Here is a 17518-nt window from a genome sequence, read left to right as displayed (position 1 = left end):
GCCTCGCTCTCTCCTGAGAAAGGTCCTCCTGGAAATGGGTGCTCCTCCCTTCCGACTCTGTGTCCGCGACAGTCAGACTGTTGCCTCCACCCCTCCCCTGCTGCTGTTCTCGCCAATGCCACCAGTGACTTCCACGTTGCCAGGTCCAGCCAGCACTCTCAGACCTTTGCTTGCTTGCCCTCTCGGCTGCCTCGGGCTTGGCTAACCACTTCCCCAAACACCCTTTGGCCTTAGCCTCTGACACCCCACACTCACACTCTGCCAGTAGTTCTCCTACTCCTCTGACTGCCCTGCCCTGTCTCTCTCTCATGTCCCTTCACCATGCTGCTCCCACCACCAGCGCCAAGACCTGCAACCCACTCCCCCTGGTGTCCCCATCCCATGACTGAGTTTCACCATCTCTCTGCCCAGGGACCTCCTTGCTCTGGGCTGGCGAGAGGCACACTTGGCATCTTTCAAAAGCCGAGGAGCTTCCCTACAGGCCAGAGCAGTGTCCCCATGCCCTGTTGTGCCTTTGCCCTCCTAGCAACGGTTGGAAGCACCCCCGGAACAGGGGCGGCCAAGATCAGAGCCTGGCGGGATGAGCAAGGCTCACCCCAAAAGAGCCAAAGTTATCTGTGGGCCCCTTGAGCTCCCCCCTTGGCTCATCTTCTTCCCTTAATACTAACCACCTTCTAACCTACTATACAATCAACATATTCATATGGCTGTGTGTGTCTGTGGGTTACCGTCTCCCTCCTAGAATTTAAGCGACACAGAAACAGGGATCTTGGTTTTCTTCACCGCTAGATCCTAGTAACCTAGAACAATACCTGGCCCAATAGGGGCTCAATAAATATTTGCTAAATGAACGAAAGAAAGAAGGATTGGTACTTCGTTGGAAGTGCCTACCTGACCTCCTGAGGTTCCCGAAGATCCAGCAGTCTGCACGCAGAGGCCTCACCGGCATCCGCAGTCCCTGCCTCTGAACGGCGGCTCTCCGCCTGAGCCTCCACTCACTGCTCCCAAAGCCTCAGCCCCTGTCGCTGAGCCCCACGTAAGACCCGCACCCCCAATCCTCAAGAGCAGCCTCCACTGAGTCACTGGGGAGCCTGGGACCATTCTCTGGTGAGAACTTAATCTGCCCTGAACCTATGACAAAAGCCACCGCCCCAGCCACGGAGCTGAACCCGACAGGCAGAGAGGACTCTCCAGCCCGAGGCCCCGTGCCCGAAGTGTGCGTGCACAGCACTGAGAAGAGGCCCCCCTCCGTGAGGCCTGGCAGAGGGAAAAGAACAGAAACCCTAAGGGGGGAGCTTCAGGGCAGAAGGTGGGAGCCCACCCCGGGAGAACCCATTTCAGGGGAGACAGGTTCGTGCCACGCCTTTCCTTTAATGTCCCATCCTAGGGGTGCAACACGCAAGCACAGAGTCTAGGCCCCTTTGTAAAACTTTTATTTAGAAATCTTCCCAATATATCCTTATATATATACACACATCACCACCACATGGGTTTTGTCGCTAGAGTCACACGCCCACAGTGTTGGCCTCTGGGCTGTACAAAGGTCAAGGTACCTGGAGCGGTTACTCCTCTTCTGCAGAAAAATGCAGAGACCAACGCAATGCATCACGTACAGTACAACATTGACGGAAAGTGCTGGGCCCGCCCGCAGGAACGATGCGCTATGTACATGGGCTGGGGGGCAAGCCTTCGGCGGGGGCCACGTACCATTGACATCACAAGTACGACACGACCACCCCCAAAGGCCGAGACAGGTGTCGGCTGACTACCGATGCTGTGCCCTTTGTTTTGCTTTCGGAAAAGGATAAAGGTTGTACCATCTTGTCGTTTGCCACTACAAATAAAAGAATACGAATTTGTCTTAAAAGTCGTGATTCCCTCCAGTCATTAACCATCATCTTTGTCCACCTCATGTTTTTTTACATTTTTTCCTTTTTGTACAGATATTATTCTTGGATGGAGAATGTTCATGGGTGAAGAGGAGGCAGAGGAAGGAGAAGAGTATGGTGGGGGGAGGTGCTGGAAAGGAAAGTGAAAATTATGGATCTTTTCTAGTACTTAACAAAGACACAAAGCTTTGCCCACCCGTACCCAGGCCTGTCTCGGGTAGCTGTCGTACTTTTTACATATTCTGCCTCTGTTCCCATCTCTCTTTTCTAGTCTCCCTCCTGTGCCTTGCTTTGGAATGAGACTGAAATGAGGTCAATCTGGAGAGATAAGGATAACCTAGATAACTCAGGATAAAGTGGTTTAGAACCTAAATTACCCAAATGCTATGCAGACAGGCAGACTGGCCCACTGCCTAGGTCCCAGACTCAGGGTGGGAAACCCCACTGCAGGAATGATAGTGAGGGGGACAGAGTTCCGTACGATCTCAAAATGCTTCTACTTTCACGATTCCATTCAGTCCACACCACAGCCCTAGGAGACAGGCCAAGCTAGCGTATTTATGAGAAATTGACTTTCAGAGAGAGAACTTTTCCAGGTCACACTGCAAGTCTCAGAGAAGAGGAAGCCAGTAGCTGGAGTTCCTCAAAGAATGTGTGATCCATCTCCTAAAACCCATCCACCTATGCTCACCGTGGCCACTTTTCACTCCCAGGTCAAATTAACCCACCGGAAGCAAACACAGCCTTAGGACCTAGAACAGGTGCTCCATCTTTAGACAGATGGGATTTTTCACAGGAGCTTCCAAGTATCAGAAAGGAACGAATCCTAATGTTCATCAAAATATGATTGGGGGGGGCACTGAAATGGGACAGAGAGAGTGCTACAAGGGTTAACCATGTTGCTCCCACCCCCACAAACTGGACCTCTCCTCTCACAACTTAAAAGGAAGGGGAGGAGAGCAGGGATCATTCCCCATGGGCATGTGGCCGTCCCCAAGGTCCTGCCATGGTGAAGGCGAACCACCAGGCTGGAGCCCATAAGGTGTGAGGGCCTTTCCCGACAGCCGCAGCAATGGTTCTTCCACATTGCTATGGACAGGGCAAAGTCAGAGCATTGTTTTCCCTCTGACCTCAAAGGCAGCGCCTGGTCAGAGCCGGCTGGGGTGACTTGAGGGCACAATGACAGGTATGTAGGACTTGTGTGCAGTTTGTTCCAGGGGCTTGGGAGGTGGGTCACAGGCAGGCGTCGCCTTAAGAAAACCATGTCCCACCATCTGGATTGACACGGGAGATCAATGAGGGGGCAGCAGTCCACTCTACAAAAGGATTCTCCACTTTACCAAGGGACTCGTGGCAGTATTTCTTTAAAAGGTGAAGATAAGGATTTGATTTACAAAAATGTCATGTACAGCTTCTGGGGGGGAGTACTCCTACTGTGTCACGCCAGCCTCCCATACACACCCTGGATGACCAAAATTTGTGCGCTCAGGAATGCCGAAGGTTCTGCTAAGTGAACGTCAATGTGTTTGGGTCTCCGCCACGGCCTGGTCTCTCACTGGGCTCCCCAGACCCTAGAAGTAGGGCTAGATCCTGGGTCATATCAAGACCTAGAGATCCCACAAATACCTGAAGTTAAGCAAAATCCCAAATGCCAGGAATTCATAGGACAGAGTTTGTTGTCGATTCAGTTTCAGGACACAGACCAGACCATCAGCAAACAGACATCCTGCAGCAGGGAGGCAGGCCCCTCTGAGGAGCTAGGAGAACGCGAGATGGGGCCGCACGTCTACTCTCAGCATCAACACACACCGATCAGCACACTGGCATCTGCTCCCTGCACGAACAGCGACGTGTCGCTGAGGACGCAGGCAGGTAGCTCTGAGGCACCACCACGATTTGAAGCCCACGTGCCCCAAACAGCTCTTGCTCAATTTCACTCTCATCGTTTCTCCTTTGTCTGCCTTCGAACAAAGCCCACAGGGCACGCTTACAGCCGCAGACTCAGTCCCCACAGCCACAAGGATGAGGAAGGCAAGTCTCAGTGGGGAGAGAGCAGAGCTTCGATCCCCAGGGCAAGGAGTAAGGGCTTCTGGGTTTCTGACCCTCTGGCCCAGCTAGTCGAGAGCAGGCTGTCCACTGGCCGTCTTCTTCAGCCAGGCCCTGAAGAAGGCACCTCGAGGCTTGTGACTCTCTGCAGCTGGACGGGCCAACAGGGGCCTGGGTGAAGATGGGGCTCAAGAAACGGGCAGCTATTGGGTACCTGTGTATTTGGACAGTGTGGCCACAAAAGCCACCCCAGCGAGCTTGGGAGGGGCTCAAGGCGAGGCAGAGGCTGCCGGATACAGGAGAGAGCTGACAACCCCAGGTCTCAGCGAAGACAGGGCTCCCGTGCGCCAGGCCGGAAGCAACGCCGCTCCAGCCTCTCACTTGAGAAGTCTCAGGGATATGGAAAAGGGGGAAGACCGTGCCATCTTCATAAAAAGTACCTACCACTTTGCTCCATGTTTCTGTTCTCCTACTGAGGCAGGAAACAGGAAAGCCAGCCCCAGAGGCAGCTGGGACTTCCCACAGCTCAGACATCAAGGAAAGCTCATCAGAAGTCCATGCCCTGCTTCAGAGCTGCCCAATCCTCACCCCACCTGCCCTAAAGCCCATGGTGCCCGTGGCCTGAGGGCACCCTCCTGGCTGGCCCTGGGTGGCCCCAGACCCATCACCGAGGGCCGGCTCCATCCGCGGCGGGCAGCATGGCAGGATGGAGGCTGCGGGCCGTGTGCTTGGGTGCCGGCTCTTCCGTGTAGCTGTCCGGGCTGGCTGCCCCGTCCAGGGAGCTGCCACAGCTGGAGTTCGGGGACAGCACGTCCTGCAGGAGGTCATCTGGAGGTGCAGCGCCCCCTCCGCCACCACCCCCTCCACCAGCCCCCACCGCAGGGTCCTTGCCAGGTTTGGCCCGCTGGCTGCCCTCCTCCTCCTGGTCATTGAGCAGCTTGGCCAGGAAGTTGATGTACTTCATGGCCAGGCGGAGGATCTCATTCTTGCTGAGCTTCTTGTCTGGGGGATGCGTGGGGATCAGCTTGCGGAGCTCAGCGAAGGCCCCGTTCACATTCTGCTGCCGCCATCGCTCCCGGCTGTTGGTGAAGATGCGCCGCACGACTTTGGTGTGGGGACCTGGAGGTAGGAGGACAAGGGTTAGGACAGTGGGTCGGGGATCCCCCAGGGCGTCTTCTCCTGTGGGGAAGCGGAGAAGCCATCCACCTGGAAACTTGGGAAACCTAGAATGCCCTCTTTCCTTTTACTCAGAAAACTCTTTACTTGTCCTTCAAAACCCTGTTTATCTGTTTCCTCCTCTCTGAGAACTTCCCTCATCCCTCCAGACAGATCTAACCAACCACCATGGCCCTATAATCCTGTAATCTCCATCACTCTTGATCATCACTTATGTTTCCATGTTTGTCCCCCTCTCTGAGCTGTGAGACATTTGAGGACAGGAACCATATATTATTCATTCATTCACTTGTGCTAAGAGGCCATATGGCACTAGTTAGAAAGATTAAACTCTGGAGCCAGACGTTCCAGGTTCAATTCCTGACTGTTACTCCCTAGATAGTAACTCTGGGCAAGTTACCTGAACTCTCTGTGTCTTAGCATCATCACCTGTACCATGGAGATAACACTAGTAACTCAAGTCATAAGATTGTCTTGTGAATCTAACAACTAATACAGTTAAAGTACTTAAGATAATACCTGGCTCTGACGAAACAGTCAATAAATGTTAGCTATTATTATCCATTCATCAGTTATTTCCTGACAACCGGCACTGTGCTCGGCATTAAGGAATAAAGGTGCACAGAGTCCCTGCCCTCGTGGAGCTTACATGTTAATGGGGATGACAGATGATGAACAATCGGCAAACAAATAACAAACAAACGGGAAGCTGAATGTAAACGAAAGATGGAAAGGAGCGGCCATGTTTACCTGAGGTGGTTGGGGACAGCCTTTTGGAGGAGGTGACATCTATAAGGGAAGAACTTAAGGCCGAAGAAGAGCCAGCCAGACACAGGAAGGGAAGTTGGAAGGGCATGTGCACATGCCCTGAGCTGGGAAATGGCTGAAGCCAGCCCGGAGAGATTAGTGTGGGTAAGATCAGAGGAGCCTGAGTCCAGATCCCATAGGGCCCTGTGGTAAGATGTAGGGATTTTATTCTAAGGGTGATGGAAGCACAGAGTAGGCAGGAGCTCAATAAATATTTGCTGACCAACTGATCATGCTGGCAGGTACGGAATGGAGGAGAGAGCAGAGTGGTGGGGAAATGACTTACACTGCAGGCTCTCTTCCCCAGGAGAGGAGTGGAGAGACAGCCATGCACAGGCATGGCCTGAGGCTCTAGGCAGGCGTCTGAGGGCTGCCTCCGTCTCCCCGTGTCTACAGTGCACTGATCATAGACTAGAACAGTATTCACTAGCGCTCATGTACTAAGACTTGCAGAGCAGGGGCAGACACCAGTGTGCATGTATCGAGCACCTATGGTATACAAAGCACTGCACTAAATGTCCAAGCGTGACCTGGGATTCCCAAAGCCAGCAAAGGCAGAGGAGCGCCCCGCTAGTGCTCCCAGGCTCCTGGGCTGAGGCGGCTGCTTCCTTCCGCAACCCTGAGGCACAGAGCCAGCTCCTGGCAGTCCTCAGGAAGCTCTGAGCACTGAAGGAACTGCCAGTACTGGGATGGTTGCTTGCCCTCTTCTGATGACCCTGGAACCGGATCTCAGAACGTGGAAAGCTGGGTAGGAGAGAAGACATCACCTAAGACCCATTGCTCATTTCACAGCTATGGAGACGGCGGCCAGGACGGAGTCAGACCTTGCCTCTGCAACCCAGCTCATCCGCGCCGACACTTCCCGCTTAATCATCTCTTACACATACACACACCAGTCTTACACACACACAGACACACACACACCATGTTTCCCCCAGGGAGAATCACTCATCCTCTGCCCACAGTGCCTCAGAAGCTATCTTTCCAAACCCCAGCAGGCCCCAGCCCAGCTGACTCTTTGCCAAAGGCCAGACCCAGGCTGGGAAAAACACAGCACGCCTGCTGGGCAGTCCTACCCTGGGTGTCTCAGAGGAAATAACTTGCTGTTCTCCGGCCTCCAGGACAGACAGAGGGGAGTCCCTCAGCTGTGCCACCAGGAGGACCACTGCTCTGTGGCTGAAGCTGGCTGATCTTGAGGGAGCTCCTAGGTGGGGAGAGAGGCATTATGGCCGCTCCTAGGTGGGGAGAGAGGCATTATGGCCGCTGTCACAACTAGAGCTACACAGACTCCAGAAGCCGTGCCTACCCCAAGCCAGGCCCTAAAAGCACTTTACCCCACTGTGCTCCTTCAACAACCTGTGAGGAAGCTATTATTCTCCCTACGTTACAAATGAGAAAACGGAGGCCCAGAAAAGTTCAGCAACAGGAATGCACGTCGAGTCCTGGCTTTAGACCTTGTGTTAGCCCCACTTTTATGGACTCTTTTCATTTAAATCTCTGATTTCAAAATCCTGTGGGCATATCCTGCACCCCTCCACCCTTCCCTTCACCTCCATTTCTGTCTATTCCTCTCTGGTCCTTTCCAGAGAACCACCCACCTCTCCACACCTTCCTCTTTCCTGAGTCTGTACCTCCCTCCATGTCCTCTGTCTCACGCTGGCAGGGCACAGAGTAGGTGCTTGGTAAATATTGGCATCATTCATGGGTAATCTCCTCTCTACACTCCTGCACTCCCCCCAAACCCTCACCCCTTGCCCCTTCCTCTGTGCCTGATTTCTGTCGTCTCTGACCTTTGTAGAAAATGCCTCTTCCCTGGGGAACTTAAGGGCTGGTCTTGCCTACTTCCTGTTTGGTACACCCACCTCCTGTCTCTAACCTAGCAGCACTGACACTCCAACACCCTTCCCTCCCAGCCCTACACCCCTGTGCCCCAGGCTGGCTGGGTCTTTTGAGATCTGTTCCTTGTCCAGATGCTAGCTTGCCTCCTCTCCAGAACACCACAGAGGGATCCCCTCCAGAAGCCCCAGCTCAACATACATCCCTCCCACCAGCAACTTGCAGAAATCCCAGTCTGGCTTCAAGGCCTCCAGTGTGCACCAGGAGCTCCAGGAAGTCCCTCGGCTCTGAAGAGCCTGCTCTCCTGCCCCCTGGTGCTGGGCCCCATCTACTACATCTAGTCAACCTTGGGAAGAGGGAGGGTGTCCTCCAAATTTCCCACTCATCCAACTCCTTCCCCCAAGTTCGGGGCCAAAGACTACTCGGGTAGTTCACATTAAAAATGCTGAGGCCTTTGGGGTCGGGGGGAGGGAGGGAGCAGGGTAGAATCTATGATGTCAGGAAGGGAACTCCGAGTCTCAGCTCAGAGTGTGGAAAAGGGGACAAGAGGGCCCCACTCTGCAGGGACCTGGGACAAGACCCTTAAAGGTGCAATTCCAGGCAGGGAGAAGACTTCAGATTCCAAAGAGGACTTGGGAGGAGATACAGAGAATCCCTGGAGGTTGGTGCTTAGAAACACTGTGTGTTTCTGCCCTCCCGGGGGATCCTTACCAACTGTAGGAATGGAGCTAGAGTGGGGACTACAATTGACCGTGGAGGTTTGGGCTAAGTGCCACAGTGTGTCCTCACTCCCATGCACTCTCTTCCCAGGACCGTGGTAAACCCCCAGCCCCACCCATGACCTCCCCTAGTCCCAGGTCAATAGGGTGAGGACTTCAACAGCTTCTCTTGGCTCCAAGAGAGCTGCCCATCTATGTGAGACACCTAGGGAGTAGTCCCCGATGATTCCTCCTTCAGGGTTCTAACACCTTGAGGGAGTGAGTACACAAGTGGAGCGGGGGGGTTGACTCACCATCAGTAATCTCCATCTCATAAGGGGAGGGTCTCCTCTTCACTCGGTTGTTGGTGGCAAACATAGGGAAGGCATCTGGCTCCCCAAAGAACCCACTGTGGGAGGGAGCAGGCAGATCACAAGATCACATGTGGGTGGAGGGGAGAGAGGGGCTCCATACAGATCCTCCCCACATGTTCTTGAGCCCCCGCCCCAAAAAACAAGGGCAACCCTGGTCCCTTCACATCGGAACTGGGGATAGAAGCAGCATGAAACACACACACACACACACACACACACACACAACACCCCCAGACTCTCTCTGTGGTGAGACAAACAAGGGGAGGGTGGCCACACACCCCTACACACACACACACTCAGACACACACAAACACACATACACAGAATTAATGGTGAACACAGGGAGCAAACACAAAAATGAACATACACCCCCCACATACAAGCGCACAAGCCATAGGCACCTCCACTCCCAAACAGGTGCTCACACAGGCAGACACGGCCTTCACACCTGGCAGTGTGCAATTCCTGCACCACATAAGGGCACCCTGTTCCTTACCCCCAACTTCACCCCACCTTCACTCCAGCCCCATGGGGCCCAAGGACAGACAACAGACAGGAAACCCTGACTCAGCCCCACTGACATGCCCCCCCCATTACCCACTCGACTCTCCGTAGCTTCTTCCTCCAGTGTCCCACAGACTCACCGACTGCCCCCCACTGTCTCTCCCTGCCTCATCTTCCTGTCCCCACCCCAACCGTGTCTCCTGCTCTCCACCACCTCAGTGGCCCCAGCAGGGAAATGGATACCCTCACACCAAAGGGAGCACAGGTCCTGGCCAGAGATCGCAGCTAGGGGCAGAGGAGCTCAGGAGAGGAGGGAGGGATCTATTCCCCAGGCAGGCCCTGGCAGGGAGTTTCAGAGGAGGGAGACCTCTTGCAAGCACATCTCTTACCTGTCCACCGAGGGCTGCAGCTTCCAGAAGAATTTCACAGCGGAGCGCATTCAGACACATTCCTTCCTGGTACTCACACTCAGACTCCTCCTGTCCACCCCACGCCCCCCACCACCACCACCAGGCAGCGCCCCGCGCTTCTGCTCACAGCCAGCCGCATGCCGGTACTCCCCCTCTTCGGCTTCCAAGCTCGCAGCACGCCGCGTTAACAAGACACCTGCACACCGCCCCCCGCGTGCGCACACATACACACACACACTAGCAGAGGGCTCGTTTCTCACTTGCACGGGGACTCCAGCCAAGACTTTTCCAACCCCGGGTGTAAAACGTCCCCCTCTCGCCCTCTCCTAGCGCGCTCAGCCACACTGCCCCGCCGGGAGGAGGGCAGCCGGCTCCCGACGTGCGGAAGAGGAGCCCCGGCGCCCATGCCTCCTGCCCACCCGCCCCTCCCGCCGGCCCTGACCTGCCGAGAGAAGCCAGCGGCTGGCTGAGGCTGTAGAGCAGCGCGCGGCCGGGGGCGGCCGGGGCCGCCAGCGCGGGCGGGCTCAACTGCACCATGCGGCCGTCGCCGGGCAGCTCTGCGGGGGCCGAGGCGGGCGCGGGCCCAGGAGGTCTGCACAGCTCGGTGGTGGGTACCCGATGGCGCGCTTCGGCAGCCGCCGCGTCGCGGCCCTTTAAGTCTCGCGCGGCGCCGCCCCCACCGGCGGGGCCGCCCCCCGGGCCGCCGCCGCGCGCGCCCAGCTCGATGACCGGGGGCTCCGCCGGGGCCACGCGGCTCGTCTCCTTGGCGACGCCGTTCAGCAGGACCAGGTGCGGGGGGGCCATGCGGGCCTCGGCCGCGTCCCGTCCGTCTAGCGGGGGGTCACTGCGTGCCGCCTCGCTCGGCGGCCGCTCCGTCATCCTGCGGGCAGACAGACAAGCGGACACCCGCTCTGACCACCGCCCCCAGCCCATCCACGTGGGGTGGGATCGGAGCGGGGGGTGCGGGAGGGGGTAAAAGGCAGAGAGAAACTCACGCACCGAAACGTGAGAAAAGGCGGACAAACTTAGCGCCACGTGGACACACACCCGCCCGCAGTGCTGGGGCAGGAGGGAAAGGGGGCCTCTGGTTTGGGAGAAGAGAAGAGGGTGCCCGGGAGACAGAGACTGAGGGCCAAAAGGACAGAGGTGGAGAAGGACGACAAAGACATTGGAAGAAAAGGAATACAGCCAGCGAAAGAAAAACAGAGGGTGGGGAGGAAGGAGGAAGGAAATGTAGAAAGAGGCGAGAAAGAAATATCACCCCGTGCCCCTTCTCATGCCGCAAGGGAAGAGGAGGGAACAAATCCCCGACCGTGTTCTTCCCGCCCCCCTTTTGGTTTTGGCGGGGAACCTGTCGCGCGGAGGTGGGGTGCTTTTCGAACCTCCCTTGCCTTTCAGCAATACCTGCCCCCAGCCTACCGCCACACACATACACCCAGAAACCTGGTGGGGGTGTGTGTGCAAGAGGGATCAGAGCTGGCAGAGAATTATCCGGAGGAGCCAGCTCTCCCTTTCAACACATATTCACCCCTGCGGGGACGGCGTCCGTCTACACTCCGCGAATCCACCTGTATTCTGTGTAGCCGCCAGAAACCCCAGTGGCCCTTTACTTTTACTCCTCCCGGGACTGGAGACGGGACATAAGGAAGGGAAGAAGATGATCCCGGCCATACCTCCCCGCACACTATATATACCCGCTTCTGCTCAGCTGAACTCAAAAGTGAGGTGGGGTCTAGAAGGGAAGCCTGCCTGAGGCAGTGTGAAGCCCCGACGTTCAAAGGGTGCTCCTGAGGCCACTGGGGTCTGGGCTCCCATCCAGGAGTGTGGGGCGAAGGGGTGTCATGATGGCTGCTGAACTCCTCCAGCACTCCCCCATCCCCCTCTCCTACCTCGGTGTTGTCCTCTGGGAAATGGGGGGTGTACCTCATATATGCATTTAAAAGCACTGTGCAAATGCTCAAGTAAACATTATTATAGACTGGGAGACTGGGCCAGCAAGGAGACTACCTTGCCCAAGGTCACACTCGCCTGTTTGCCACAGAGCAGGACTCGAACTCCAGTCTCGCTCTGTCTTTGTTATCCTCCCATATACACCCTCTCATATATCCTGCCCGCCCCCCTCCAGCAAAGGACAGTCCTCTCCTCCTCAACCATACTCCTGGGTGACCGCAGGCAGAGGCTCCACTCCCCACTACCGCTCCCTCCAGTTCTTCCAAAACCCACCACACACACACACACCCCACCCCCGCAAGAATGAGAACAGAAAAACTATGAGACTCTGGGTCCAGAGTGGGGAAATGCTTGTGAGTTTTAATAAAACAATAAAAATATAATCAACTCAACAGGCTTCATAAGATGTTCAAAATAAGATTTCTGCTGTTGGAATTATATAATTGGCGTATTTTGTAGCAGGAAACAAATACACAAAAATCCAACTCAGCACCAAGCAGAGTCCATCTGATCATTCCTGGCAGCCACTCTGCCACTGCACCACTCTGGACTGGAGTCGGCCTGGGAACCATCCTCCCACCCCAGAAGAGAGACCCGACCTTCTGAAACCTCCTCAGGAGCTCAGCTCAATGGCCACCGGACACACAGCTGATGGAGAATCACCATTCAGATTAAGCTCCTGCCCTAGCTCTGCCAGCCCCATGGGCAGTGCCCCAAAATGACAAAATTCCCCCAGACCTGGTGCACCCTGGCTGCAAAGGCAGTAGGTCTGCAACACTTCATTGGAAACGAGTTTATGTTCATGGTGGAAACAATAGGTCTGTCTGTATCCACAGAATGGGACCGACCATCAAGACACCGCGGCCACTAGAAACGCACCAGAGGTATACCACTGGAGACTTCCTGGCTCCCCTGCAACAGTGAAATGCATTAGAAATATACCGTCCTCTGGCAAAGCGTACAAGCCCCAAGGAGCTGGCTCCCTACCTTACTGTCCCCAGGCACCGTTGTGCACCCAGTGACACGTGCTTAAGTCCCAGCTCCTAACCGAGTGACAAACCGTTCACTCAGCAATTGCCAGAATGAGCTCAAGCTCTCCATATGACACATTTGTACCTTCTGATTAATTCCGAGACTCTGAGTAGGAGCAGATCCCAGAGGGGCAAGGGGAGCACGTATCTCAGATGAGCTGACTCTGGCCCCAAATGCCCTCTCCAGATGCCTATAAATATCTATATCTCTGAGCCCCCCCCAAACCTATGATTGGTCCCCAGGGGTCTGTGGTCAACCTCTCCCCGCCCCTCCCAGGACCTCAGGAAAACCCTGCCGGTTCATCTGCAACCAGGATCACCCAGGCCAGAGGGCCAGGCTCTCGAGGAAGCTGCCAGAGAACTCACAAGCACTTTCGGTGGTCGGTGACTAAATCCCGTCACTTGGCTTTGGTTAAGATTATTAAAAGGAAAGCCGGAGTGATGTTTATTTATTTTTATTAGGGAAAATGAAAAAGGGGGTGAGAAGGTTTCAGATTTCGAACCGAACAGCACTAGACTATTGGACCATTACAACTCCTCTTTGTGCAACCAAGACCCAGCTCAAAGCCCCCTACACCGGCTCATCTCCTGCTGCCAGACAGCCAGCCACATAACTTCCATGTGTGTCTGAACACGACAGGGGAACCCGAGAGCTCCTGGGGGACAGGCACCTGGTCTCCGGCAGCTTCCAATTCCCAGCAAGGAAAATTTCTTATGTGAAAACAGCCTCCGCCATGCCCCGGCTAGAGCCGCCGCCTTAAACACAGCCTCTGGTCCCTGATACTGCATCCACACCCGCATGACCCACTGGGGGAGCCCCAAGCCTGCACGCAAACCCAAATCGCCCGTGAACAGAACCACTTTCCCGCTGCTACTGGAGTGGAGCGGTGTTTGAACGCAGCCCCACCCTAGGCCTTAGGCCCCAGCCTGGGCCCACCCGAGTTGGGACTGCGTTAGCCAGGATGGCTGCGGCCTTCTTCCTGCCAGAGCCCCGGGAGCACACAGCCTGCGCTATCCGGATATAGCCGCCCCAAAGTTATGAGCCCGGTGAAACGTCCACGGAACCAGGACAGAGGGGGACCTTGGGTGAGGGGGGACTAAGCCCAACTAGCTGTTTTCACCCAGGGCCAGGAAACGGCCCTGCTAGAAGCCACAGTGGCACAGAGGCCACAGTCAGTGGCAGAGTCAGATCCCGGATTCCCAACTCTGGGTTTGTCCTCCCCTCCTCCTCCCCAATCTGAAACTGGTCTGTCCTCTGTCCCAAGCTTTCCCCACCTCAGGCCAGATCCCAAGGCCTTCCTGGTGACTGTTTCCACCAGTACTATTCCCCCAAAAACTCACCTGGGGCATATTTAGAGAGAGCGGCCCCTCTGAATAGGATCTCCACTCCTCCTCCGGCGGGAGAGGGGCAGGAGCCGAGGTCCAGGTTGTGGAAGGGGTCTTTGCTTTCCCCCTCTCTCACTGAGAGACCGGCAGTTAGGCCGCGGTGTGGTCCTGGGCGGTCTGCCGCGCCCAAAGCGAGTTTCCAGGAAAGATGGGGGTGGAGAGAAAGAGGGAGGGCGAGAGGGAGGGAGAGAGAGAAATGGGGGTCAATGGCTGGGAATTACCTCATGTCCTCGCCAACCCGCCCCGGGAATCGCCAGCAGCTTTCCGCCCCCAACCTGCAGGTGTTTGAAGCCTCCCCCGCACCCCCATAAAAAAGAACCCTACACCTGACCAATCAGGAATAACTATCTAGTCCAACAACAACAACCCAGCCGCAGACTGCCCGGAACATTATCGGACCCTCCAACCGGGATGTCTGGTTCAGTTGGCCATTTGTTTTCTAAGCAGACTCGTCTACGCCGTCGGCTCGGGAACCGAAGTCAGGCCGGAGCTGCGGCCACAGCGCGGAGTCGTCCGCGGCCTGGCATGGGTGGGTAGGGGGATGTGTGTCCGAAAAGGGGAATCCGATCTTCAGACCCTGGTCGGTGGGACAGAACCTCTGAGGACCCCATTCTCTCCATGACTCTCACCTGCCCACCTCCAACCCAAAGCGAAACCAGAACCCAATTCCAAAGGCTACTTTCCCGAAGGGATACAGTCTGAACGGCGCAGATCCCAGAGAAAGGGGTGGGTGGGGGGATATCTGATGTAACCCAGTCCCTTTTTTTCTTCCTACAGATTAAGGGGGGCGGGGAAGAAGAGGGAGAGGAGGAAAAGAAAGAAAGGAAAAGAAAAGAAAGGGAAAAAGAAAGAAAGGAAAGGCCCTCGCCTTTCCCTCAACAATCCCTACACAAGATTTTCGATTTATCGGCATTCAGATCGTCAGAGAAGGGGAGAATTTTAGTAATTCTTTTCAGCAATAAACAAGGAAAGGACGGAGGGTAAAAATAAATCCAGTACTGCTTCCCAGGGTGTAGCGGTAGTGAAATTTAGTTCACCTTTTTTTCCCTCCCTCCGGAAGGTTTGTTTAATTTGTTTTGCCTAAATTGTCCAGTTTATGGTCACACATCGAAGTCTTGGATTAATTGATAAGGCCACCTCCTTTTTGCCCCGGCTTTAGTGGAAATACAGTAATAATTATTCCCTGCGGTTTCAGTCCAATGCGGGAGATTTTCTTTCTCCTCTTCTAATCCAAATGAGGGGGGAGGTGTGGGAACAAGAAGGAATCCAGTCACGCCCGGTGTCTGAGGTCGGGTTTAATTTCTGCTTTAGGACGGAGTCTCTCCATTTTCTCTCCCTACCACAAACCCAGCAGTTTAAAGATCAGCGCTGGTGGGAGGAAACCCGCGCTGCTTTGTTATCGCCCCGAAGAAGCTAAAAGGGACAAGCCGCTTCGCTCCTGGACGATTATTTTAATTAAAATACGATGATGATGATGATGATGGTGGTGGTGGTAGTAGTGGTGGTGGTGATGATGATGACATTAGCAACCACAGTAACTGGCAAAACAAAATCCTTTCTTTCGGAGCTAGGGCAGCACTGACCCCGTCCCTCCAGGAAGCCCGGTCCCGGTCATCGATGTGACGGGTACCTGACCCACGCGGGAATGTCGCTCACCCGGGGAGGGGGTAGAAAAATGTTCCTTGGAGATGATCCCGAAGGTCCCCACCCGAGGCACGAGGCCTGGAGAATGCGCCCATTGTCTTTTCCGGGCCTCTCCCGCAGACCCCGGCGGCCGTACCCGCGAAACTGACCAGAAATGGACGAAGCCTGAATGCGGCGAGAACCGAAGCCGGCGGCTACCGGCCTGAAGGCGCTGGCCTCCGCGAGCGCTGCTCAGCTTCCAGCCTGGAAGAGCCTCCCACTCACTAACAACCCCTCCAACACCGAGGCACAGAGTGGCCTCTGGACAGAGCAGGGCTGCTCATCCAAGCCAACGCTGGCTTCCGAATACATCATAATTTGGAATAAAACGTGAAATCCCTCTCCCCGCCCCCATGCCGCCTCCTCAACTCGCGCATCCATCTCTCGCTCGCTCGCCCTCCCCTCCACCCCCCAGCGATTTACAAACGCACTTCCAAAGGACACCAGCACACAGGCACACACCCCGGTGCGGACAGGGCCACACGCGGTCCAGCTCCATAGAAGGGAAGCGAAGTAAGCACAACGCAACACTGCCCCACAAGCCGACTCGGTCAGGCCCACACATTGTCCAGCACGACACAACGAAATCGATCAAACGCAATCGCTCAGGGACGCACAACCCAACGCAGTCAGGCTCACACACGCCCGACACAACGAGACCATACAAACACAATCGCAAAGGCCAAGCAACCCCGCACACATGTCGAGAAGGCAAACGAGCGTAATTATATACAACGATGAAAACGCAGAAGGGCCTCGGAGAACTCAAATCTACACCCTAAAGAGGGCAAACACCATCACACTTGGACACACAACCTATCGCCTAGAAGACCACACTCAGAAGAAGTCAACACTGCCCACAGCTCACACACTCCCTCTCACAATCCCACCGCATGCACACAACCACTAAGGAGAAATGAAAACCAACCACCGCCTCGCGCATTTCTGTATATTGCGTAAGGAAAAGGGGAAGGAAGGAAGAGAGTCTCCGAGGCGGGAGGGGCGGCGGCGGCGAGCTCAAGGGCGTCGGTGGAAAATGCCCCCCATCGAAAGAAACCGAGGGAAAAGGAGCGAAACCTCTTCTGCGAGCGGGCAAAAGAGGGAGGAACTGGATGGGGATTCCGTAGGAGGTTGCAGGTTGCCTGCCCCTAGAAAAAGGCCAGAATGCTCACGTTTTGCCGCTAAGGGGGTACGCGTGTGGCCATTTTGAGGCCTGGTCCTTAGTGCCGAGCCCTCCCCCAGCCGCCCCCCCTCCAGTCCCCCGCTTCCGCGCCGCGGCGCGCCCGGCTCCTCCACCGCCGCGCTCTAATCCCGCTCACGTTCTAGGCCTCGTTAGCATGGGCCGAGGCGCGCGGGGGCCGTGTGTGCCGCGGAGATAAGGCACTGCCGCGGGTCCGCTCGCCCCCGATAAGCGCCTCGGCCATTACGGGCCAAATGATTCATTTTAATTTGGCAATTTCACCGGAGGGAGTGGGGACTGGTTGCGCGGCTCTGGGACCGTCTCCGTAATGCGCCACGGAGAGAGTTGGGCGGGCGCTCTGTCTAGGACCCGCCGGGTCCAGCCTCATTACTGATCCCGAGGCCTCTCGGGAACCCGGGCTCCCCACAACCTCAGTCCCTCGGCCTTCCAGACACATTTCTCCAACGACTCGCACCCCAGCAAGACCACAACACCAAAATGATCACATCCAACCCTTCCTTCCCTGACATTCATTCATACCAGTGTCC

General features: G+C 55.7%; 1 protein-coding gene across 10 annotated transcripts; it reads right to left on the bottom strand.

Moving 5' to 3' along the window:
• Positions 1–1417: 1417 nt before the first annotated feature.
• TAL1 (TAL bHLH transcription factor 1, erythroid differentiation factor) lies at positions 1418–17024 on the bottom strand. 10 transcript variants are annotated; one of them, XR_009538940.1, is made up of 5 exons: positions 14063–16136; positions 10183–10620; positions 8767–8861; positions 3516–5054; positions 1418–1834 (listed from the first exon to the last, which is right to left on the bottom strand). XR_009538940.1 is itself a non-coding variant. In XM_060140129.1 (5 exons), the coding sequence occupies exons 3-5, from the start codon at positions 10617–10619 to the stop codon at positions 4600–4602; spliced, it is 987 nt and encodes a 328-aa protein (XP_059996112.1). In that variant the 5' UTR covers position 10620; positions 14063–14224; positions 16963–17024; the 3' UTR covers positions 1418–4599. The 10 variants fall into 10 exon arrangements, 8 of the variants coding, with proteins under 8 accessions (XP_059996112.1, XP_059996106.1, XP_059996107.1 ...); XR_009538941.1 differs by having other exon boundaries at positions 4380–5054; XM_060140129.1 differs by adding an exon at positions 16963–17024 and having other exon boundaries at positions 1418–5054; positions 14063–14224.
• Between the last annotated feature and the right edge of the window lie 494 nt (positions 17025–17518).

Source organism: Lagenorhynchus albirostris, chromosome 2 (assembly GCF_949774975.1).
Source record: "Lagenorhynchus albirostris chromosome 2, mLagAlb1.1, whole genome shotgun sequence".
NCBI lineage: Eukaryota > Metazoa > Chordata > Mammalia > Artiodactyla > Delphinidae > Lagenorhynchus > Lagenorhynchus albirostris.
The sequence above is the reverse complement of the archived record's forward strand: the minus strand, read 5'-3'. Positions and strand labels throughout refer to the sequence as shown.